A 25585-nucleotide genomic window follows, 5' to 3' on the forward strand; every position below is an offset into this window, starting at 1 on the left:
TTTCAATGGGAAATTTTCTGCGGTTTTTCGCGAATAAATTCGCGAAAAAGTCATCAATCCCTTATAAAAGTAATAGCACGGGATTCGGGATCAAAACACACGTTTTGATATATCATGTGTTGGGGTCCTCTCGCCGGTTCGGGCCGCATTAATCGGCGAAAAAGGGCGGAAAATGAATAATAAGTAAAAACTAGAAAATTCCCGCGGAAATTTTTGAAGTGCCGAGTGGGCTGTTGCCGGGGTTCTGTATTGAAAAAGAACACCTCAAATAGCCACAAATGTTAGCAATTAGCATGTCTTTACATGCAGTCAAGCATTAGCCGCTAATGTTAGCAATTAGCATGTCTTTACTACCATGAGCAGCTGGCACGCTGGATGCTCTTGGTAGTAAAGCATTAGCCACTAATGTTAGCAATTAGCATGTCTTTACTAAGTAGCATGTCTTTACTACCATGAGCAGCAGCTATAACAAAAAGCACAACTCAAATAGTCATTTAAGGTCTGGTTCCTACTGACTGGATGGGTGTGAGTTTGATGTCATGCAGGGTACAACAAACCAAACAGGATGAGGAGGATGCAGTAGGCCTGGCTGAGAGAGAGAGACACTGAGAAGGGTCGTCCTTTATGCTTCGCCTTCTACAAACTGAAGGGCAGTTACAGGCAGCAGACCCCTCCAAGCTCCACCTGAAAGCCAGCATCAAATAAGGAAGAGAGTGGGAGGGATCGTCAGAATTAGCATTTCTTTACATGCAGTCAAGCATTAGCCACAAATGTTAGCAATTAGCATGTCTTTACTACCACGAGCGGCTAGCACGCTAGCTTACTCATGCCAGTAAAGCATGAACCACAAATGTTAGCAATTAGCATGTCTTTACTACCATGAGCAGCTAGCATGCTGGGTGCTCTTGGTAGTAAAGCATTAGCCACTAATGTTTACAATTAGCATGTCTTTACTAAGTAGCATGTCTTTACTACCATGAGCAGCTAGGACGCTGGCTGCTCTTGGTAGTAAAGCATTAGCCACTAATGTTAGCAATTAGCATGTCTTTACTAAGTAGCATGTCTTTACTACCATGAGAAGGGTCGTCCTTTATGCCCTTCTACAAACTGAAGGACAGGTACAGGCAGCAGACCCCTCCCAGCTCCACCTGAAAGCCAGCATCAAATAAGGAAGAGAGCGGGACGGATCGTCACACCCCCACTTTTAAGAGGGGTGTCCTCACTAGGATCCCCAGACAAAGAACGAGCAAATCGTGATAATTGATCGTTAATCATAATAATTTTAACAATAAAACTCATTACTCCTGCCTGAGCAATAGTTGAACAGTTTACGGCACAGTCTTACAGTTAGAAAAACATCAATATTAAACTTAACACATCCAGGCTGTAACAAGGAATCAGCGATGAAGTGAAGACCTTCAAATTGTCCTGTGAGTCCAGCTCTTTGTCTCACGTTGGACGTCACTGCAGTCTGTCTGGATCAGCTGGAGGAATACTATATGCAGACAAATAGACCTGTCAAATAATGTTATGTAACATACTTAATATAACTCTTATGAGTGTCCAACAGCTCATTATTTATTTAATTAAAAACATCATATATTAAATTACTCCAATTATATATATATATACTGTCATTAATGTTGTTGCAAGCCATAAATGTTTCCTACTTTATGTGGTGGAATAATATATTTTTCAGTTTGACACAGTTTCATTTAAAAATATCTTCCCTTTAAATTGTAAAACTTCAACATTATTACTGTGATAAGCTCCCGCGAGCAACGCGGCGAATTAGCCGGCGGCTAACCCCACTAGCCTCCGCGTTAGCTCACGGCTAACTGCCGCGGCTAATTCGTGTTTAACTCCCGCGGGTCCGCGGTTAAATCCCGGTTAGCTAGCGGTTAGCTAGCGGTTAGCTCGAGGCTAACTCCGCGGTTGAGTCCGCGGCGTTAAGGTAGCGGCTAGCTAGCTCCGTTAGCTCCGCTAGCTCGCTAACATACATGAGCTATGGTGGACGGCTAGTCGTTAGCGTCTGTTAGCAGTTTAGCTATTCACTGACCTAATAAGATGAAGGAAACGGGTCAGGGATGTTGTGTCAGGAGTTTCAGCAAAGCAGCCAGATATAATTTGTGTTTAAAATAAAGAAAAAAGGTCAAACATGACTGAGAAGTTGTCATTCAGTCAATGAGAAGAGCAATAGCTAAGAGGCCCAGCAGCTGTGTGAAAGCACCAAGGGAGACAGGGATGGTTTGGGGGGTTTTAATGTTTTGGCAGATCCTGTTTTCCACTGGGAGCTTAAATAGTGGCTAGCGCTGACGCGCTAGCTGCTCTGCTTTCTCTGTCTGTCATTTTACACACGCAGATTCAAATTAAGTGCTAAGAACTACTAAAATGGCTGCCTAATGTTAGCATTAGGTTAATGCATGTCTTTAATTTTTAGTGGCAAGAAATTAGTGGCTAGCTATTCGCTAACATGCTAATGGTGCCACTAATGCTACCACCAATTTCTACCACTAAAAATTAGCATTAGCCGCTAATGGTAGCAATTAACATGACGTGCTAGCCACTAATTTTAACATTGGTTTAGTGTTAGCATGTCTTTTAAGCCACTAAAAATTAAATACATGCTAATTGCTAACATGCTAATTGCTAATATGCTATTCGCTAACATGCTAATGCTGCCACTAATGCTACCACCAATTTCTGGCCACTAAAAAGTAGCATTAGCCGCTAATGTTAGCAATTAACATGACGCGCTAGCCAATGACAGACAGACACCTGTCATTGTTCAACTTAGGTGCCAAAAGCCAAAATGGCTGCCCCACATACCAGTTACTTATGTCAGTTGGAAGTTTCCCGCCTCTTTCTGTGGAGACCCTCCTCTTCTGCTGCGTGTGAGCGTGTGTATGCCCGTTGGGGCCTTGTTGTCACGGTTACCAGTTTGAATTTCAGTTAGAAGATGGCTAGAGGGAGAGAAAATGCTGAAACAAACCTCCTCGAACAGGAAGGCCTTGTGGCCAAACCGTGTTTCCAATCATTGAACCGACTTCACTTTGGGCATCTTGAGTCTTTCCTGAACGTCTAGATATGCAGTTTGTGGGTAAAATGAAGAAATGTGAGCTATAAAGAGCGATTCAAAGAAAGGATTGCTTCTGCTTTGCTCCAGAAATTTAACATGGCAGTCTATGAAGCTGTGGATGGGTGTTGCTGGCGCATCTTTGCGTCTCACGCCAAAACTATAAGACTTTACAGCTTTAGCAGACGAATTTGAGCGAGAAGACAAATTTTCCTACGTTTCTATGTATAAATTATGTCTGAGGTGTGAAATTTGTGGCCACGGGAGCAGTTTCTGTTTTATTTTTTGCCTATTTTCTTCTCTCCTCCTCACTCTACCTGCCACTCTAGCACCAACATTCCGCGCAATACACACCCATTATAAACCCTGAAATTTGAGTAAAAACCTACACAACTCTGAGGCTTCATAGTTTAAAAACGGTAAAAGTTGTCGATAAGTGAAGTGAATCGCTGAAGAGAAGGCAAGAGTACCTACGTTTTAAAATTTAAATGGAGTCTCTCGGTGAAAGTATGCCAGAGCAGTTGATTGTTGAAAATGTCTGTTGATTTTTTTTTTTTTTCGGGCTTCTCCATTCATTTCAATGGGAAATTTTCTGCGGTTTTTCGCGAATAAATTCGCGAAAAACTCGTCAATCCCTTATAAAAGTAATAGCACGTGATTCGGGATCAAAACACACGTTTTGATATATCATGTGTTGGGGTCCTCTCGCCGGTTCGGGCCGCATTAATCGGCGAAAAAGGGCGGAAAATGAATAATAAGTAAAAACTAGAAAATTCCCGCGGAAATTTTTGAAGTGCCGAGTGGGCTGTTGCCGGGGTTCTGTATTGAAAAAGCACACCTCAAATAGCCACAAATGTTAGCAATTAGCATGTCTTTACATGCAGTCAAACATTAGCCGCTAATGTTAGCAATTAGCATGTCTTTACTACCACGAGCGGCTAGCACGCTAGCTACTCATGGCAGTAAAGCATTAACCACAAATGTTAGCAACTAGCATGTCTTTACTACCATGAGCAGCTGGCATGCTGGCTGCTCTTGGTAGTAAAGCATTAGCCACTAATGTTAGCAATTAGCATGTCTTTACTAAGTAGCATGTCTTTACTACCATGAGCAGCAGCTATAACAAAAAGCACAACTCAAATAGTCATTTAAGGCCTGGTTCCTTCTGACTGGATGGGTGTGAGTTTGATGTCATGCAGGGTACAACAAACCAAACAGGATGAGGAGGATGCAGTAGGCCTGGCTGAGAGAGCGAGACACTGAGAAGGGTCGTCCTTTATGCCCTTCTACAAACTGAAGGGCAGGTACAGGCAGCAGAGCCCTCCCAGCTCCACCTGAAAGCCAGCATCAAATAAGGAAGAGAGTGGGAGGGATCGTCACACCCCCACCTTTAAGAGGGGCATCCTCATTAGGATCCCCAGACAAAGAACGAGCAAATCGTAACAATTGATCGTTAATCATAATAATTTCAACAATAAAACTCATTACTCCTACCTGAGCAATAGTTTAACAGTTTACGGCACAGTCTTACAGTTAGAAAAACATCAATATTAAACTTAACACATCCAGGCTGTAACAAGGAATCAGCGATGAAGTGAAGACCTTCAAATTGTCCTGTTAGTCCAGCTCTTTGTCTCATGTTGGACGTCACTGCAGTCTGTCTGGATCAGCTGGAGGAAAACTATATGCAGACAAATAGACATGTCAAATAATGTTATGTAACATACTGAATATAACTCTTATGAGTGTTCAACAGCTCATTATTTATTTCATTAAAAACATCATATTATATTAAATTACTCCAATTATATATATATACTATCATTAATGTTGTTACAAGCCATAAACGTTTCGTACTTTATGTGATGGAATAATATATTTTTCAGTTTGACACAGTTTTAGTGGCTAACCCCACTAGCCTCCACGTTAGCTCGCGGCAAACTCCCGCGGGTCTGCGGTTAAATCCCGGTTAGCTCGCGGTTAAGTCCCGGTTAGCTCGCGGTTAAATCCCGGTTAGCTTGCCGTTAGCTCGAGGCTAGCTCGCGGTTAGCTCGAGGCTAACTCCGCGGTTTAGTCTCCCCATTGTAACAGTCTGAGAGTCCCTAATGTTTTGTCAGTCTGTGTCTGTAATGCTATAGTGGGAGGGGAGGTGGGGGGGTTGGAGTGGGGGGGTCATAGTGTCAGGTTCTGGCTCCCTACTATAGTCCTGTAATGGGTTTAGGGGGTCATAATGTTTTGGCAGTCTATTACTGTAATGCTTAAATGGAGTGGAGGGGGGTCATAGTGTCAGATTCTGCAGCCCAACTATAGTCCTGTAATGGCTTAAGTGGTCATAATGTTTTGGCAGTCTGTGTCTGTAATGCTATAGTGGGAGGGGGGGTGGGGGGGGTTGGAGTGGGGGGGTCATAATGTCAGGTTCTGGCCCCCTACAGTACTGCAGTAATGGTTTGAGGGGGTTTTAATGTTTTGGCAGATCATGTTTTCCAGCAGCTGCGTGTGTGAACGTGTGTAAGCTGGTTGGGGTCTGGTTGTCATGGCTACCAGGGTCAACTGCTCCTGTCAGAATGTCAGTTGGAAGACGGGGAGAGAGAGAGAAAATGCTGAAAAAACGCCTCGAACAGGAAGGACTTGTGGCCAAACCGTATTTCCAATCATTGAACCGACTTAACTTTGGGCATCTTGAGGCTTTCCTGAACGTCTACATATGCAATTTGTGGGTAAAATGAAGAAATGTGACCTATTTAAAGCGATTCAAAAAAGGTTACTTCTGCTTTCCTCCAGAAATTTCCCTGCCTTTTTAACATGGCAGTCTATGGAGCTGTGGATGGGTGTTGCTGGCGCATCTTTGTGTCTGACGCCAAAACTATAAGACTTACAGCTTTAGCAGACGGATATGAGTGAGAAGACAAATTTTCCTACGTTTCTATGTATAAATTATGTCTGTCGTGTGAAATTTGTGGCCATGGGAGCAGTTTCTGTACAGTTTTTTGACTAATTTTCTTCTCTCCTCCTCACTCTAGCTGATGATGTCATCCACTCTAGCACAAACATTCCGCGCAATACACACCCATTATAAACCCTGAAATTTGAGTAAAAACCTACACAACTCTGAGGCTTCATAGTTTAAAAACGGTAAAAGTTGTCGATAAGTGAAGTGAATCTCTGAAGAGAAGGCAAGAGTACCTACGTTTTAAAGTTGAAATGAAGTCTCTCGGTTAAAGTATGCCAGAGCAGTTCATTGTTGAAAATGTCTGTTGATTTATTTATTTTTTCGGGCTTCTCCATTCATTTCAATGGGAAATTTATCGCGGTTTTTCGCGAATAAATTCGCGAAAAACTCACGAATCCCTTATAAAAGTAATAGCACGGGATTCGGGATCAAAACACACGTTTTGATATATCATGTGTTGGGGTCCTCTCGCCGGTTCGGGCCGCATTAATCGGCGAAAAAGGGCGGAAAATGAATAATAAGTAAAAATAAAACTGCAAAGAAACACGCAGAAGATCAATAGTGGCCTCGTGCCTATGGCACGAGGCCACTCCTCCCATAGCTTGCTATGGGAGGAGTGGCCTCGTGTCATAGGCACTCGGCACTAATAAAACTGCAAAGAAACACGCAGAAGATCAATAGTGGCCTCGTGCCTATGGCACGAGGCCACTCCTCCCATAGCTTGCTATGGGAGGAGTGGCCTCGTGTCATAGGCACTCGGCACTAAAAATAAAACTGCAAAGAAACACGCAGAAGATCAATAGTGGCCTCGTGTCATAGGCACTCGGCACTAAATATAGAAGAAACACATAGAAGAACAATAGTGTCTCGTGCGTAGCTTCGAGTCACTAATGAGTCAACCAGCAAACAGTGACTGTTCCATTTATACACAAATACACATTAATACATCATCTCATATTCCTCAGCACAGTAGCATGGTGCTTTACCACAACACCTCAAAACTGATCTGACTGAAGATCATTCATTTATTTCCTTGTTTCATGATTCTCAGACACAGAAGCTGAGAAGCAAACTTTCAGGTTGAATTATCTCCCTACAGCATGAATAATTCTATTTAGTTTCTTGTTCTAAAAACAGACAGCAGCTGATGATGCTGAGCTGATCTTTAGTTTATTAGATTCTTTGTTCTGTGCAGTGACTCCATGGAGCAGAAACAAGATAAACACAACTACAACATTCAACACAAACATCTCCCTACAGCATGAATAATCATATTTAGTTTATTTTTATTAAAGCATTAATGAACCAGTCACATCAAGGATGTAAACAAGAAGGAGTCAAGTGACCACCGCGAAGGATGTAGGAGGTTTTGTTCGTGCTGCTGCAGTCATCCCCCAAAAATTTAATAATAGTTTCATACTTTGTGCCTTTTTTTTTTAAACTTCTGCACGCTTTTCTGGTTTTTGGAAACGTTTTGTACATCGTGATGGCTTCAAGCTCAAGGAAAGCAACCGGTAAACAACTTTGTCGTTCAGCTGATAACGAGGAGTTAGCTGAGCTAGTTAAGCTAGCAGTCGCTGAGGCTATCAAAGAGGCTATTCCTACTCTTGTGGATGATGTGGTCGCTCAGCTCACGATTAAAACTCAGGCTTTGGTGGATGCTCAGACTACTGAACTTCGGGGTGAGATGGTTACCATACAGGAAAACATTTCGAAGTGTACTGATTATATGGAGACATGTGAGAACCGTCTGGCGGAGGTGGACCGGCTGTCAATGGCTGTGGGCAGGTTGACCGAACAACATGCCCGATTGGAGGATAAGATAGCTGATATGGAAGACCGATCGCGCAGAGATAACATCAGAATCCACGGAATACCCGAAAATGCTGAGACAGTGCATGCCCTGGCATATCTATCCGATGCAATCCCACGATGGTTCCCACAGCTGGATCCAGTTGAGATTATGCGTGCCCACCGAGTAGGCGTTCCTAAAGAAGATGCCAATGGCAAACCCGTGTCTCGAACTCTGATTGTAAAGTTTCTCCGTTTTACCGATAGAGACAAGATCCTCACAGCTGCACGTAACGCTGCCGTGGAAATGGAAGGAAAGATGATCCGCTTCGCTCCTGATTACAGCCCTCACACCTTTAAGCGCCGACTGGCTTTCTCTGATATAATGGGCACCCTGCAGAAGCTGAACTTCCGCACTTTCCTTCTGTATCCTGCGAAACTGAGGGCCATACGCGGAGAGGTGAGCAAAGTCTTCAACACACCTCAAGAGGCGAAGGACTTTGTTGATTCCATCAAAGACTGAAACACACATTTATTCAGGTAATTTAGTCAGTTGGGCTGCTTTTATATGTTTTGTATGAGAGCAGCTGTTTATATGTTCAGTAATGCCTACTTAGACTTGTCATTGCTTCTTGACTTATATGTGCAATGTTCTTTATTGTATGCGGACTAATGGACGTTGGTCCTTATCTTGGAATGTGTCCATTGATCTAATTTAAAGCTTTAGACTGCGTAGGGCTAGAGATTTGAACGCACAATTTATTTTTTATTTTCTATATTGTTGTTATTATTATTATTATTATTTTACATCTTATTATGCCACTCCTCATTTATTTGCTCACTGGTTTAGTTTTGTGGCAGTCGTTAAAACAGTATGATTCTTTTATTCTTGCATATAGAGGGGGGTGGCTGCGGGGCATTAGGGAGGATCATGCCACCTGAGGATCACGGGTCCAACCTATGGGGGGGTATGCATCTCCATGGGAGGAGACAGGAATTTTTGTTGTTGTTAATACTTTTGGGTGTTTGTGCGTGAGTAGTTTACATGTCATTAGTTGGAATGTTAATGGGCTGAATGGTCAAATTAAGCGCACAGCCTGTCTTGATCTTCTTCGCAGACAGCATGTGGATGTCGCTTTCATACAGGAATCTCATTTAAGAAATGCAGATGTCCGTCGTTTTTCAAATAAATACTATTATGTTGCTGCATCTGCGTCGCTGGACACCAAAACCAGGGGCTCTTTAGTGGTACTGAAACGGAATCTTTCTGTAAACATATTAGGGAAATTTGGTAGTGGGGATGGTAGGGTTTCTTATGTTAAAGCTGTTATATCTGGGCTTAAATTTGCCTTTGTTTCCATTTACGCTCCATCTCAATATGAACCAGATTTTTTTCCTAATTTAACCTCAATACTACTGCATCTTCAGGAATTTTCACTTATTCTTGGGGCTGATATGAACTCTTTTGTGAATTCAGCGTTGGATAAATCTGTTCAGCGTTCCACGCCTATCCAGCTACGAGCGTCCAATGATTTTCAGAATTTTTTGTCGGCACTCAGTTTAACAGATCTATACCGTACCATCAATCCTACGTCTAAACAATACACATTTTACTCATCTAGACATCACAGTTTCTCAAGGATAGATTATATCTTAGCTTCATCTACATCTTTCTCTGAGATCCATAATGTTGTAATTAAGCCCTGCCCTTTGTCTGATCACAGTATGGTATCGGCGCATTTTTCACTTTTGGGCACACCTCCCAAAGCCTCTCGTTAGCGGTTTAATGTCTCACTTCTGAAAAACGAAGACTTTTGTGGTTTTCTCAAAGATAGGTTGAAAACCTTCATAGAGCTTAATACAGGTTCAGTTAATGACTCTAGATATCTATGGGATGCCATAAAAGGCTGTATTAGGGACTCTTCAATTTCATTTTCATCCCATCTGAATAAAAAGAGGCTTAACAAGATAACTGAGTTGGAAAATACCCTATCCAGCCTTGAGACGCAACAACAGGCTACATTTTCTGAGACTTTGCGAATGAGAATTGCAGTGACACGGACTGAACTAAACTCCTTGTTGAGACGCAGAGCGGAGTTTTTAATGCATAGAACCAGAAGAACATATTATTTCAATGGAGCCAGGCCGAGTAATCTTTTAGCGTTGAGGTTAAAAAATCAGGAGAAGTACTCAAATATTATGGCAATTAAAACACCCCTTGGGGTTTTAAGCGATCCTCGGGGTATCAATACAGAATTTAAAATTTTCTACTCCAATCTTTATAAATCTGAAATTTCATTTGATGTAAATATGTGCACAAATTTTCTTGAGGAACTCCATCTCCCCTCTTTGTCTGATGATGAATCCATGTCACTTAATGCCCCTATTTCCCTAGATGAGCTAAAAAAGGCTCTTGTTAACATGAAGAAGGGTAAATCCCCAGGTTGGGATGGGATTCCACCAGAGTTATACGTTGCATTCTGGGATGAATTGGGACCACCACTGTTAAATATGATTAATACGGCTATTGACAGGGGTGCATTTAATCAAAGTACAAACACAGCTATAATTACATTACTTCCAAAACCAAACAAGGATGCGACTCAATGTGGTAACTACAGACCTCTTTCCCTTCTGAATGGTGATGTCAAATTGTATGCCAAGGTACTTGCAACCCGATTGGAAATGCATCTTAACAAATTAATACATGATGATCAAGCTGGTTTTATTAAAACTCGTCTAGCATCTGATAATGTGCGTCGCTTGCTGCACATTATACATGCTGCAGGTAGCATTGACTCTCCCTGTTCAATTCTATCACTGGATGCTGAGAAAGCGTTTGATAGGTTGGAATGGGAATATCTCTGGACTGTTTTGGCTAAATTTGGGCTAGGAACGAAATTTATTGATATGATTAAAATCCTATACGCCAATCCCTCTGCAATGGTTTGTACAGGCAATTTGTGCTCTACCCAGTTTTCTGTATTTAGGGGAACCCGTCAAGGATGCCCTCTTTCACCTCTATTATTTGTTTTATCCCTTGAACCATTAGCCCAGAAAATCAGACAACATCCGTTAGTGACCCCAATTACTTTTTGTAATACACATCATCGGATTTCGTTATATGCTGATGATGTTCTTCTTTACATAGGTGAGGCTGATTCTTCTATACCGCATCTTCTGTCTACTTTTGAGTCATTTAGTTCTCTATCCGGATACAAAATAAACTGGAGTAAGTCAGCGTTGATGCACTTAAATTCAGCTGCATGTCAGGTTTCTTTGCCCTCCTGTATACCAATTGTTAAGAGTTTTAAATATTTGGGTGTTGATATTTTTCCTTCTACCTCAGTCATTGGCCTAAAAAATTTTCAAGATATTTACAGAAAGGTAGAGAGAGATCTTGAGAGCTGGACGAAACTTCCATTATCATTACAAGCTCGTATATCCACAGTAAAAATGGATGTTCTACCTCGGGTAAACTTTTATTCTTCTATGATACCTCTCGCCCCTCCTATTGGCTACTGGGAGAAATTGCACAAGTTGATTTCTAAGTTTATATGGAAAGGAAAGAGGCCTCGCTTAAAACTTTTAACTCTACAGCGTGATAGGTCCCAGGGAGGACTTGCCTTGCCAAATTTCAAGATGTATTTTTGGTCATTTGCACTGCGTCCTCTTTCCACATGGTTTAATCCTAGCTCCTCTGTGACTTGGAGATTGATTGAGGAGAACCTTTCCCTCCCTCATAGACTACAGGACCTAGTATATTCCAATATCCCACTGAAAACGGCCAAATTACACTTAGGCCCTGTAATTTCTTCTTTACTCACAACTTATCGGGCTGTAATGAAGCATGTGCGTTCGGACCCTAAATGGCACGAACACTCACCAATTTTCAACAATTTTTCACTTCTTATTGACAGTAAACCAGTCTCATTTCCACAGTGGGAAAACAAGGGAGTCCATGTTTTAAAAGACCTGTGTGTTGATAGTGGTCTACGGGCTTTTAACGACTTGAAGGCTGAGTATAATTTACCTGGAACATCCTTTTTCTTCTACCTTCAGTTAAGATCAGCTATGCGGGCTTATGGTGTTCCATGGGGCTCAATGCTCCCTACACATCCTCTTCATAAATTACTATTTTCAACTGGTTCAACGCGGGGAGTGGTTTCTAAACTTTACAAATTCATTTCTGACCCTCACAAGTCACTGCCAGTGGAAGCTACATGGCATAGGGATCTTTCTGTAGCAAATGAAGACATTTGTTGGGACAAAATATGGAAAAACTTGAGGGACACATCTAAGAATCCAGACCATATGCTAATACACTTCAAATTTGTCCATAGGATGTATCTCACACCTAGAAAGCGACATTCTATGAAAATCATTCCATCTCCCAATTGTGATTTATGTTCATTAGGTGTCCTGGGTTCCTTTATCCATATGTACTGGGAATGCCCAGGGGTGGCCGAATTCTGGGAAAAAGTTTGTCATACGTTAAGCGACATACTTGGAGTCAGGGTCCCACTCTCGCCATTGTTGCTCCTACTTAATGACGACTCCCCTCGTCGGGGGGTGTTGAAAATTGAAAATTGAAAATTCTATGTTTGACTGCTGTATTTTGTCTTTATTTCAATAAAGAATTGATCACAAAAAAGGATGTAAACAAGAAGAAATGAGGAAATGAACTCACATGAAACCTGAAACCTTCCAGTTGTTGGACTGGTTTTATGTTTCAGAGTTATGAGGGTGTGACAGCGTCCTCAGATCAAATCAGACACCAGTTTGACTATGTTTGACTTTTTTATTAAAACATCAATAGGTTGATTTGTTGCTCTCTGAATTCTGTGGCCTGTGGTATTTAACTGTGTTTGAGATTTCCACTTTAAATACCTGTGATAACTAACATGTGTCCCAGTCATAAGATAAAGACACAAAACTAGAGTTCCAGTTAAAACACACCTCCTGCTCATTAATCAACCAATCAGCTCAGAGAGGTAAGAGGGAGGAGTCAGGAAACAGTCTCCTCTGACACTGACTGGGTTTTCTCCACAGGTTAAACTGGTTTTAACGTCACTCTGATGTGTTTTTAGACTCTGAAGTTATGAGGATGTGACGACGTCCTCAGATCAAATCCAGGACTGACGACGGAGAAAGAGCAGCTTCTTCTCTTTAAATGTTTCCTCAACACATGAAGGTGGAAAGTGTCTGAAAGTGGACCTGAAGTTCAGAAGATAAGAATCAGGTAAAAACATTAGTAAATGACTGATGAACAGTTCACCATTGGTCACATTGTCCTGTTTCACTCTTTGACTGTATAGTAGAAAGTTTCTCTAGGATGATTCAATTATTCCAAATGTTTATTAAGTAGTTGATGTTATATTCTTAAGTTTGTCTCTATTGAAGCTCAGTCTGTGTCCCAGAGGCTTCATGAACAGTTTTTAAATATATAGTTTCACTTACAGAACATTTCAATTCTGTTCTATTTTCTCTTGTTACCATCATATGTCTCTGTCATAGTTTCAGTAGTAATTCTAATAACTTTATATTAGAATAACATTATGAAATACATGATGGTGATGTTGTTGAGACATCTGAGTTAAAGTCCAATAAATGTAGGATGCTCCATATTTGTGTATCTATAATAAACCCTGCATGTGGAACCAGCAAGGTTTACACTAACACATAAGACATAAGACATGTTAATTGATCCCATGTATGGGAAATTATCTTGTCACAGTGGTGCGGGAATTTGGCAAAAAATATATGCAAAACAGTGACAAGTTTGACTTTGACAGAGGAAAATTACCAGAGGAAAAAAACACAAGTACTCATTTGAAAAATAAATACAAAAAATAACAACGCTTCGAAAAATATATAGAGAAATATAAAGACATTCTGTATATACTGTGTGGTGGTGGAATAAAACTTTACAAATAAATAATTGCTAAAACTTAAAAAAAAAAAATAAACTATAGATGGTGAGGTAGTGGTTCATGCAAAAAAGAAGATTAATTTGTGCAAAGTTCTTATTGACTCAGGCTGGTGTTGTTCAGCCTGATGGCAGCTGGAATGAAGGACCTGCAGTAGCGTTCCTTCTTGCAGTGTGGATGCAGCAGTCTGCTGCTGAAGGAGCTGCTGAGGTCTGATACAGTCTGATGCAGTGGGTGAGAGGGGTTGTCCATGATTGATGTCAGCTTGGCTAACATCCTCCTCTCACCCACCTCCTCCATGGAGTCCACAGAGCAGTCCAGGACAGAGCCGGCCCGTCTGACCAGCTTGTTCAGTCTCTTCCTGTCCCTCTCTGAGCTTCCACTGCTCCAGCAGACCACTGCATACAGGATGGCAGAAGCCACCACAGAGTCATAAAAAGTCCTGAGCAGTGTCCTGCACACTCCAAAGGACCTCAGTCGTCTAACCAGGTGGAGACAGCTTTGGCCCTTCTTGTACAGGGCGTTTGTGTTGTGTGTCCAGTCCAGTTTATTGTTGAGGTGAACACCCAGGTACTTATAATCCTCCACGACCTCGATGTCCAATCCCTGAATGTTCACCAGTGCAGTTGGATGTGGTTTCCTCCTGAAGTCAATCACCACCTCCTTTGTCTTGCTGGCGTTGATGTACAGGTGGTTTAGAGCACACCAGTCCACAAAGCTGGCGATGACCTCCAGATACTCCAGATCGTTTCCCTGAGATACACGCTTCTGGGCCCCTTCCACTGTCCTACCCGTGTCAGAAATGGTTTTCAGGCCTCTCCAGACCTCTCTGGTGTTGTTCCCCTAAAGGTGCTCCTCCAGTTTCCTCCTGTAGCTGTCTTTGCCCCTCCTTATCTCCCTCTTTAGCTCCTTCTGCACCCTCTTCAGCTCCTCTTTGTTCCCAGTTTTAAAAACCCTCTTTTTCTCCTTCAGCAGGGTTTTTAATTCCGGTGTCACCCAGGGTTTGTTGTTGGAGAAGCACCGTATATTCTTCATAGAAGAATTGGCTGCTTTCACACCAACTGGTTACCTGTGAGAACAACAAGCATGTGTTACTAGTGAGCAGAGCAGTTCATGAGAGAGGATACAGCATCAACACAGAGTTTCCCCTGAACTCATCAATACTTTAAAGTCATGATATTATGTTTTGATAAGTACTGTGAGTCTGTGAAGGTTCTCAGTCCTTTAGATTATGGTATCAATTAAAGAACAAGCTGAAACAAAGACATCTGGACTTGTTCCAAGTCTCCAAGTCCAATGTGACCTTCAGGTGGACTCCACCCACAGATGTTCCTGATAAAAACCTCAACTCTCCAGCAGACATTTAGAGCTGAACACTTGGAGGAAACGTCTTCTACAAACACAACAAGTCCACATGAGTTTGTCTCAGCTTGTTCTTTAATTGACACCATGACCTGAAGCACTGAGAACCTTCACAGACTCACAGTAACACACAGTTTGGATTCCTTCTATCTCCCCTTTTATTTTCTAATCTGTTCTGTCTTTCCATTGAAGTTAGTTTTACTTCCTGTCTTTGTCTTTTCCTGTCTCTGTGATTGCCCTCACCTGTCTTCCCTTGTGTTCCCTCATTCCTTCCACCTGTGTCTTGTTATTAATCTCCATGTGTATATATAGTCCTGCCTCATCAGTCAGTCAGTGTTTACTGGCTGCTCTCTGATTGTGTTTCCTGGATGTTGTCTGTCTTGGTCTGTTGTTCTGTTTGGACTCTACCTGCTCATAATGTCTCCTTTGTATTCATCACTGTGGCACCTTTATGATCTTTTTAGTAAGTACAGGTCCAGAGTTCAGACATTTTCTTGGCGCTGTATATTTTTATAGCTGCTGTATCTGATCATGTGCAGGTAGCAGCTGACTCACCTTCCCTCCAACCGTCTCACAGACCAGATCATTAAACTGCAGGAAGTCCAGCTGTGCTGCCTCCTCTCCCGACGTCGTCCTCTCTGCCATGCTGAGCTTTTCCTGGAGTTTCTACTGAAGACGGAGAAGAAGTCGCTGGTTGAGCTGAAGCCTGAAACCAGAGGTGATTCTGACCTGGAGATCAAAGTTCATCCACTGAGCAGCTGTTTGTTCACACTGTGTGTGTCTTCATGTGTCTGTGTGGAGTGTGTGTTAGTGTCTGTGTGTAGTGTCTGTGTATAGTGTGTGTTAGTGTGTGTGTATTGTGTGTATTGTGTGTGTGTTAATGTCTGTGTGTGTTGTGTGTATTGTGTGTGTATTGTGTGTACCTTCAGTCCACTTGTTAACTCAGAATCTTGAGGATTGTGAAGAAGCTGCTGAATCTCTTTATTTTTATTGCAGTCAGATATTTCTTTCTTTTCTCCTCAACAGTTTCTTGTAGTTTTAGAGTTCAGCTAGAGAAGATTAGTTTTAGTAAAGAATTCAAGTTGTGTCTTTAAATATTCATTTATATCTTTAAATACTAATGAAAATCATTGACTTTGTCCCACACAAGTACAAAGGTTGATCTCTACGTCTACAATCAGATCAATGATTGAAAGGTAACAAGGAGGAGTCAGGAAACGCTCTCTGATCCTTTCTGCTTTATTTTCTCTACAGGTTCAACTGGTTTTAACGTCACTCTGAAGTTATGAGGAAGTGACGGCGTCCTCACAGAGAGAAAGAGCAGCTTCTTCTCAACACATGAAGGTGGAAAGTGTCTGAAAGTCGACCTGAAGTGAGTTCAACAGGTGAGAATCCTACCAGAGAAATCTGGAAATGTCTCATTAACTGGATCACTCTCTTTATTGTTCATTATTATCAGGTTGATTCAAACATCTCTTTAAAAAGCCTCCAATTGATTCAAAATGCTGCAGCGAGAGCATTGACAGGAATCAGAGAGTTTCAGCTTCTCTTCAGTGGATCTCTGTAAAATCCAGAGTTTAAATCCTCCTCCTTCCATCCGAGGTCCTTTAAGGCCTCCATCTGATCTCAGAGTCTCATGAAACATGCATCATCTTGTTCTCTACTTTTTTATCATATCGATGCTAAACCACATATTTGTGTGACAGATGGATTTATCATCTTGTTCCTCCTCTTCTCTCTCTTTTTCTGTCTCTACTCATCTGGACTCAAGTAGATGGTTCCTCCATATGAGCTGGTTCTGGTTCTGGTTCTGTTCAAGGTTCCTTCCTCTTAAAGCCAAGTTGTTTCTTCTCACTGTCACATTTTCAGGCTGGGTTCTTTAAAGAGTCTTGAGACAAAGAGTTTCTAACAGATGAATGAATCATCATGGATCATACCAATGATCAACTTCACAGGTCACTGTTGTTTTTAACATACAGTAGGTCAGTGTTATGATGTGGACAACTGGAAGGAAAGAACCCAGACGCTAGACTCAAGAGTTCAGGCTCAAGGACAGGACTTGAATGAAAACAAAACTCCAGTAGAGTTCCACATAGACAAAAAGATCAGGAGGAGCTGGCTGGTGAAAAAGGCTGGAGCGTGGGCTGCACCTGGAGCAAACAAAGAAAAGCAGCTTATTCAGACTGGACACCAAGGAAATAGACTAAATGACAATAGCTGCTTCTAGAGTAACTACCACGGAGGTAAACTGAAGAAGTCACCTCTTAACAGTCAGACTGTTTTCTCCCACATAGGTCAGACAAACAAACAACTTCATTTATGTCATTGCAACACTTTCCTCTCTGGGTCACTTGTGGATTATTCACATAAAGAACCATGTGAAGTTGTGTCTACTTCAGGTCTGTAAAAACATTAAAGGAATAAACTCAATATTTTGACTGTCACACATTTGAGGTCATGTACACCACTTTGGGATGAAACGTCTTCTTGAGATTTTAGATTCTGAGGTTATTGCACCAAATCTAAGGACTATAATAAATATATTGTTGATTCCAGACTTGGAACACAATTTAAAATATAACCCTGTGTTGAGTAGATGAGATCCTTTATAACGTACCATTCACTCAGAACAGTTTTTAAGGAACATGTCAGACTGTTAAAGTCTTTGTCTTGTTTTTGTAGGAAAATCAAGACTCCCCTGTGTCCAGCTGTGTCCATGGAGACTGATCAGTCTAAGAGTCCGCCTGTTGACTTGAAACATGGACAGAAGTCAGCTGATCAGAGGTAAGAAAACTGAAGGTACATAAAGTATCAAACACATTTTAGCATCAGGTCTGAACTGAGACCACAGTGCACTCAACACTACAACCAGAATAATACCTTATAGTACTATCTGGTGTTGATCTGACTGGAAGTCTTAATGTGTCCTTAATCTGGACATCACCTTCATCCATTCATCCATTTTTGTGCACTCATGAGACAAAAGCTGATGACGGTATTCCATGGTAATATCTCTGGTTATAAAGTAAACCCTTTAAAATCTTCACTAATGTTGCTCAATGAGAAAGAAAGACAAGATATAAATGATATGTTTTCAAGATCTACGTCTAATTTCACATATTTGGATGTAAAATCTTCAATTAGAGGAAATAGCACCAATAATTTATGGACTCACCAAAGAGTCTGTGTATGAATCTATAGACAGATGGAAGCCCTTACATATATTTACGTATGGTAGGGAGATAAATATCTGGCCATGGTCTAATGACACCAGCAGAACCATATTATCTACAAAGACCCCACTGATAGGTCTGCTCCAGTTGATCCCAACTATATCTAATCAGTATCGCTCCACCTCCTGCAACAGCTCGGGTTCCTTCACCTCCAGATAGGTGACGTTCCATGAGACCAGAACTTCTTTTGATTCCTGAAGTCAGAACTTCCATGTCCCAGACTTTGCTTGTTGTCCAGCCCACACTGCACCTGAACCCCAGGGGTTTTCCTGCAGGTGGTGGATCCACAGGAAGAAGGCTCCATGTTGTTTAGTAATATCCTAGATACAAGTCAGACCACTCCTCTCTGCACTGAACAACAACTTTGTTTGGGTTTTCATTTTGACCAAGGACTCGTCCACACATCTGAACCAGGAGTTGTTCCTTTGAAGGAACAACTCCTTTCTATTCTCTGTGGATAGAAAGGCCTCAATAGTGACATTCTAGAAAACATGACACAGCCGAGCCTTGGCTTGTAAAAACCTCGATCATATAGAAATATGTGGTAGCTAAGTCAAGAAGGACACATGTATGGTTGGAGTGATGTCAACTGTAGAAACTGTTGTCTTCTTCTTGGAGAGAATTCTAAATTAAATTTTATTTAAATAAATGAATCAAAGATGAGTCTTGAGGATGTCATGCTGGGACTCAGAAGAACGAATACGGCAGATCCGACTTTATTGAGGTGACAAACAAACAGGCTATAAAAATACTAAAGAACTCAGAATCACTCCCTGAGGAGGCAAACAAAAACAACTAAACATGTTTACTGGCCAAAAAAAGGTCACCACCAAAAAACAGGTTGCACACCTCCTTTATTTCTGATTCCAGCTCATTCTCTGTATCATTGTTTCTATAATCTTCTCCAATGTCACCAGATTTATTTCCATCCAGTGTTTCATTCATTTCTCACCAAGATCTTGTATTGATGATGGAGAGTCTGACCACTGCACAAAGCCTTCTCCAGCACATCTCAAAGATTCTCAATGGGGTTAAGGTCTGGACTCTGTGGTGGCCAATCCATGTGTGAAAATGATGTCTCATGCTCCCTGAACCACTCTTTCACAATCTGAGCCCCATGAATCCTGGCATTGTCATCTTGGAATATGATCCATTGATGGAATAACCTGGTCATTCAGTATATTCAGGTAGTCAGCTGACCTCATTCTTTGGACACATAAGTTTGCGTAACCTAGACCTGAGCAACTGCAGCAACCCCAGATCATAGCACTGCCCCCACAGGCTTGTACAGTAGACACTAGGCATGATGGGTGCATCACTTCATCTGCCTCTCTTCTTACCCTGATGCCTCCATCACTCTGGAACAGGGTAAATCTGGACTCATCAGACCACATGACCTTCTTCCATTGCTCCAGAGTCCAATCTTCATGCTCCCTAACAAACTGAAGCCTTTTTTTCCAGTTAGCCTAATTGATTAGTGGTTTTCTTAAGGCTACACAGCTGTTCAGTCCTAATCCCTTGAGTTCCCTTCACATTGTACGTGTGGAAATGTTCTTACATTCATTATTAAACATAGCCCTGAGTTCTACTGTTGTTTTTCTTCCATTTCATTTCACCAAACCTTTAAGTGATCACCAATCACCATCAATCAGGATTTATTTCTGACCACATTTCTTCCTGGAAGACGATGGTTCTCCACTACCCTTCCAGTGTCAATGCGTTGGACAGTTCTTAACCCAGTTTTAGTAGTTTCTACAATCTCCTTAGATGTTTTCTCTGCTTGATGCCTGGCTACATACTCGGGAGGTAACAAAGTGGGGGCTCGTCCGGGATATGAACCCGGGGCCTCTCGCACCCGAAGCGAGAATCATACCCCGAGACCCCTTTGTTACCTCCCGAGTATGTAGCCAGGGGATGAAGGGAGGAAAACAAAAGAAAATAGTTTCCGGGTAAAAGGAAAGCGACACAGACTGATAACTGTGTGTAAAAAGGATGTTAATTTATTCAAAAACAAAATACTAATGATAACTAAGACAGTTGGTCACAAAACTAAACACAACCGACCACGACCGACAGCCACAAACGAACCAAAAGTGCCACCACACCTGGGGGGAAAAACCAAGAAAGATTAGTATCTGTCTTTTCCTCAGAAAAGATTAGTCAGTACTTCACCATTCAGAGTTCCAACAAGCAAAGTCAACCTCACGCTTCCACCACTGTGGTCCACCATCTCTCTCTCTCCGGGCCGCACCTCTCCTCCACTCTTTAACCAGGATCAGCTGATTACCTGAGTGGGAACGGCTGCTGGTCGGAGGAGGGGCGATCACCTGGAGGAGGAGGAGAGTGGGAGAGAGAGAGGCACAAACACACCACAACAACCACAGCGGCACTAGGGTCGTAACACATGCCAATGATTTGACCCTTCTCAAACAGATGACCACAGGATGTGTCTTTAGACATGGTTGTTGAAGAAATGAGAAGCTACTCATTGCATCAGTTGGGGTTAAATAACTTGTTGTCAGCTGAAAGATAATCACCCATGCAGTAATTATCCAATAGGAGGTGAATACCTGTTTGATTAATTAAATCCACTTTTATTTGCCCAGTCAGTGTATATATGTGGATGGTGGGAAACGGGTGGAAACAATGAAGAATCAGGGAAGACATTAGGCGTGTTGGACTTCATGCAGATCTGTGCAGATCTGACTTGACGTGATGCATGCTGGGTTGTTCAAGCTCATAGACCTCGAATATGATTGGTTAAAATGAACTCGTTCAACCCAGCATGCATCACGTCAAGTCAGATCTGCACAGATCTGCATGAAGTCGAACACGCCTAATCAGACCAGTGACACACGAGGGAAGGGCAAGTGACCTGAAACAAGAAATAAAACAGGAAATCACAAAACAAAAAGGAACGGAAACGAGACAGAACCTCACCATCGTGTGACAGAGGACATATTATATCCTGTGTTTGTAGGAGGATCCATCAACAGAAACATGATTCTCCTGAATACAGCTGTGTGTCCATGAAGAGTGATCGGTCCAAAGATCAACCTCTTAACTTCAAACATGGACAACAGTCTGATGATCCAGGGTAAGAAATTAACATAATAATTGAAGTGTCCAGAAAGAATTTACCCAGTAAAGTTAATGTTGTGTTTTAACAGGATCCATCAGCAAAGACCAGATCCCTCTGGAATCACATCTGTGTCCATGAAGAGTGACCGGTCTATGGGTCAACCTATTGGCTTCAAACGTAAACAGCAGTCTGCTGATCCAGGGTCAGAATTAACACAGATCTATTAATCATTATTCAGTTCTGTTCATTAGACTGTCATGTTTTAGTCCAGAGTTTATCTGTCATTTAGTTTCCTCTGTTCAAACACCACATTCAGTAATCAGAGCAGTGTTTATTGTTCTCATCTTGTGTTTGTGGCATCAATAAAATGATGATCATCACCAAAGTGTGTTTGTTAAAGAAGTTAGTTTGAATCAAAGATGTTTCTCCACAGACTTCAGCAGCAGATCTCAGTGGTTTCCAGTGATCATCATCACAAAGACCTGGACTCCATATTCATGGTGAGTAAATGTTCAATCACAGCTACTACTGCTAACCTCAACAACCACAATCTAGCATTCTGGTTGGAGAAGTCTTCATGTTGAATGCTGTCAACAAGCAGCCTTTCAGATCAACATGATTGTGTTCTGATCATTTAAGTTGGATTATTATTCTGTTCCAGCTGCTGGAGGAGAACATCATCAGTTTTATGAAGAACGAGCTGAAGAAGATCCAGAAGGTTCTGAGTCCAGATTACCCACAATGCTTAGAGAGTCAGAGGGAGGATGAGGAGGTGTTGGAGGGTGAGGATGAAGAGCAGAGGAGGAGCAGCAGAGATTTATTTGTGAAGATCACAGTGCACTTCCTGAGGAGAATGAAGCAGGAGGAGCTGGCTGACTGTCTGCAGAGCAGTAAGAGGATTTAACAGCTTTAACTTGATGGAAAGAGGAAATGGAGGAAACATGGCAGAAGTTTATATTTCTAGACTCTGATGTTAATATGATGAAAACATCTGAATCACATCTATGAATTCTTCTGGACTGAAAACAGTCACATGTGAATGTTATTAAAATGAATGAGTTCACTGATTCATTACATTTCTTGTTCATTCAGGAACTCATGCTCCAGAGTGTGGACGTAAAGTTAAATCTACTCTGAAGGAGAAGTTCCAGTGTGTGTTTGAGGGGATTGCTAAAGCAGGAAACTCAACTCTTCTGAATGAGATCTACACAGAGCTCTACATCACAGAGGGAGGGACTGCAGAGGTCAATGATGAACATGAGGTCAGACAGATTGAAACAGCATCCAGGAAACCACACAGACCAGAAACAAGCATCAGACAAGAAGACCTCTTTAAAGCCTCACCTGGAAGACATGGACCAATCAGAAGAGTGATGACAAAGGGAGTGGCTGGCATTGGGAAAACAGTCTTAACACAGAAGTTCACTCTGGACTGGGCTGAAGACAAAGCCAACCAGGACATCCTCTTCATATTTCCATTGACTTTCAGAGAGCTGAATGTGTTGAAAGAGAGAAAGTTCAGCTTGGTGGAACTTGTTCATCACTTCTTTACTGAAACCAAAGAAGCAGGAATCTGCAGCTTTGAAGAGTTCCAGGTTGTGTTCATCTTTGACGGTCTGGATGAGTGTCGACTTCCTCTGGACTTCCACAACACTGAGATCCTGACTGATGTTACAGAGTCCACCTCAGTGGATGTGCTGCTGACAAACCTCATCAGGGGGAAACTGCTTCCCTCTGCTCGCCTCTGGATAACCACACGACCTGCAGCAGCCAATCAGATCCCTCCTTACTGTGTTGACATGGTGACAGAGGTCAGAGGGTTCACTGACCCCCAGAAGGAGGAGTACTTCAGGAAGAGATTCAGAGATGAGGAGCAGGCCAGCAGGATCATCTCCCACATCAAGACATCACGAAGCCTCCACATCATGTGTCACATCCCAGTCTTCTGCTGGATCACTGCTACAGTTCTGGAGGATGTGTTGGAAACCAGAGAGGGAGGAGAGCTGCCCAAGACCCTGACTGAGATGTACATCCACTTCCTGGTGGTTCAGGCCAAAGTGAAGAAGGTCAAGTATGATGGAGGAGCTGAGACAGATCCACACTGGAGTCCAGAGAGCAGGAAGATGATTGAGTCTCTGGGAAAACTGGCTTTTGATCAGCTGCTGAAAGGAAACCTGATCTTCTATGAATCAGACCTGACAGAGTGTGGCATCGATATCAGAGCAGCCTCAGTGTACTCAGGAGTGTTCACACAGATCTTTAAAGAGGAGAGAGGACTGTACCAGGACAAGGTGTTCTGCTTCGTCCATCTGAGCGTTCAGGAGTTTCTGGCTGCTCTTCATGTCCATCTGACCTTCATCAACTCTGATGTCAACCTGATGGAAGATCAACAAACTACATCTCAGTCGTCTGAAGTCTTTAGAAACAAACTGACACGTCTCCATCAGAGTGCTGTGGACAAGGCCTTACAGAGTCCAAATGGACACCTGGACTTGTTCCTCCGCTTCCTCCTGGGTCTTTCACTGCAGACCAATCAGACTCTCCTACGAGGTCTGCTGACACAGACAGGAAGTAGCTCACAGACCAATCAGGAAACAGTCCAGTACATCAAGAAGAAGATCAGTGAGAATCTGTCTGCAGAGAGAAGCATCAATCTGTTCCACTGTCTGAATGAACTGAATGATGGTTCTCTAGTGGAGAGGATCCAACAGTCCCTGAGATCAGGAAGTCTCTCCACACATTACCTGTCTCCTGCTCAGTGGTCAGCTCTGGTCTTCATCTTACTGTCATCAGGAAAAGATCTGGACGTGTTTGACCTGAAGAAATACTCTGCTTCAGAGAAGGCTCTTCTGAGGCTGCTGCCAGTGGTCAAAGCCTCCAATAAAGCTCTGTAGGTGGATTTAGGAACTATTTGAAACATGATTCATTTAGTAAATGACAAATAAAACATTTGATGTTGATTCTTCTTCAGGCTGAGCAGTTGTAACCTCTCAGAGAGAAGCTGTGGAGCTCTGTCCTCAGTTCTCAGCTCCCAGTCCTCCAGTCTGAGAGAGCTAGACCTGAGTAACAACAACCTGCAGGATTCAGGAGTGAAGCTGCTGTCTGCTGGACTGGAGAGTCCTCACTGTAAACTGGAAACTCTCAGGTCAGGATACAGCTGGTTGTTGATCAGTTAAATCCTGATTTAGGTTCATGTTGGTGCAGAAGTTTAACATCTGGAGGGTTTTTCTTCTTCTTCTTGAGTTTCTGATATTTTTCTATCTCCAGTCTGTCAGGTTGTCTGATCACAGAGGAAGGCTGTTCTTCTCTGGCCTCAGCTCTGAGCTCCAACCCCTCCCATCTGAGAGAGCTGGACCTGTGTAACAACAACCTGCAGGATTCAGGAGTGAAGCTGCTGTCTGTTGCACTGGAGAGTCCTCACTGTAAACTGAAAACTCTCCGGTTGGTATTAAGATACTGATTCATAAATCTTATTTCAAATGTTGGTTATTTGGATGATATTAATATATAAAACATATTAAACATGGATTTAGGTTACTACTTCATTATTTGGATTCCAGAGATCTAGTATGAAGTTATTGTAGATCTGAATCAGAAAGAACTGAGGGTTGGAGACTGTTCCAGATATTGTTCTACCAGGTGATTCAGGTTAGCTAGCATAGATGCTATCTCACTGAAGGAAAACTCTTCAAGGATCAGATGAAGTCTGAACACTGCTCACAGCTGTGGACTATGAACGCACCATGATTGATGTCAGGTTGGTTAGTACAGCGTGTGGTTCCTTCATAAGAACACTCACAGAATATCACTGAAATTAATGTGGAAAGAGGGATATTGATAGAAACAATGACAACACTGAGACAGAGTTGGTTTGTTGATCAGAAATTAAAGTTAAAGACTTAAAGTGTTAAGTCTAGTTAAAACCTACTTTCAGCTTTGGTTGAATTATATATAACTTGATACAAAAATGTATTGAACAGAAGACAAACTGAATCAAATCAGTTTTTGTGTGATCAGTGTTTACAGCACTTGTGCTCAGTTTCTCAGTAACTTATCAAGTTGGTTGCTTTAGCATCTTAGAGAACGTTTCCACTGTTCTTCTGTGGATTCTGTCTGTCTCAGTGTCTTCTGACTCTTCATGTTATCCAGACTGACTCCAGG

At 42.1% G+C, this 25585-nt stretch overlaps 1 protein-coding gene across 1 annotated transcript in view; it reads left to right on the plus strand.

Annotated features, from left to right (window-relative positions):
- LOC311499739 (uncharacterized protein) overlaps positions 1-25585 on the plus strand; it is a 350319-nt gene that overhangs the window by 253446 nt on the left and 71288 nt on the right. The window contains exons 15-16 of the mRNA XM_084560856.1: positions 24396-24569; positions 24692-24865. Coding sequence (XP_084416982.1) covers positions 24396-24569; positions 24692-24865 — 348 coding nt within the window. The remainder of the gene's footprint in view (positions 1-24395; positions 24570-24691; positions 24866-25585) is intronic.

The sequence above is a fragment of the Chelon labrosus genome (genome assembly GCF_963514085.1).
Source record: "Chelon labrosus genome assembly, chromosome: 14".
NCBI lineage: Eukaryota > Metazoa > Chordata > Actinopteri > Mugiliformes > Mugilidae > Chelon > Chelon labrosus.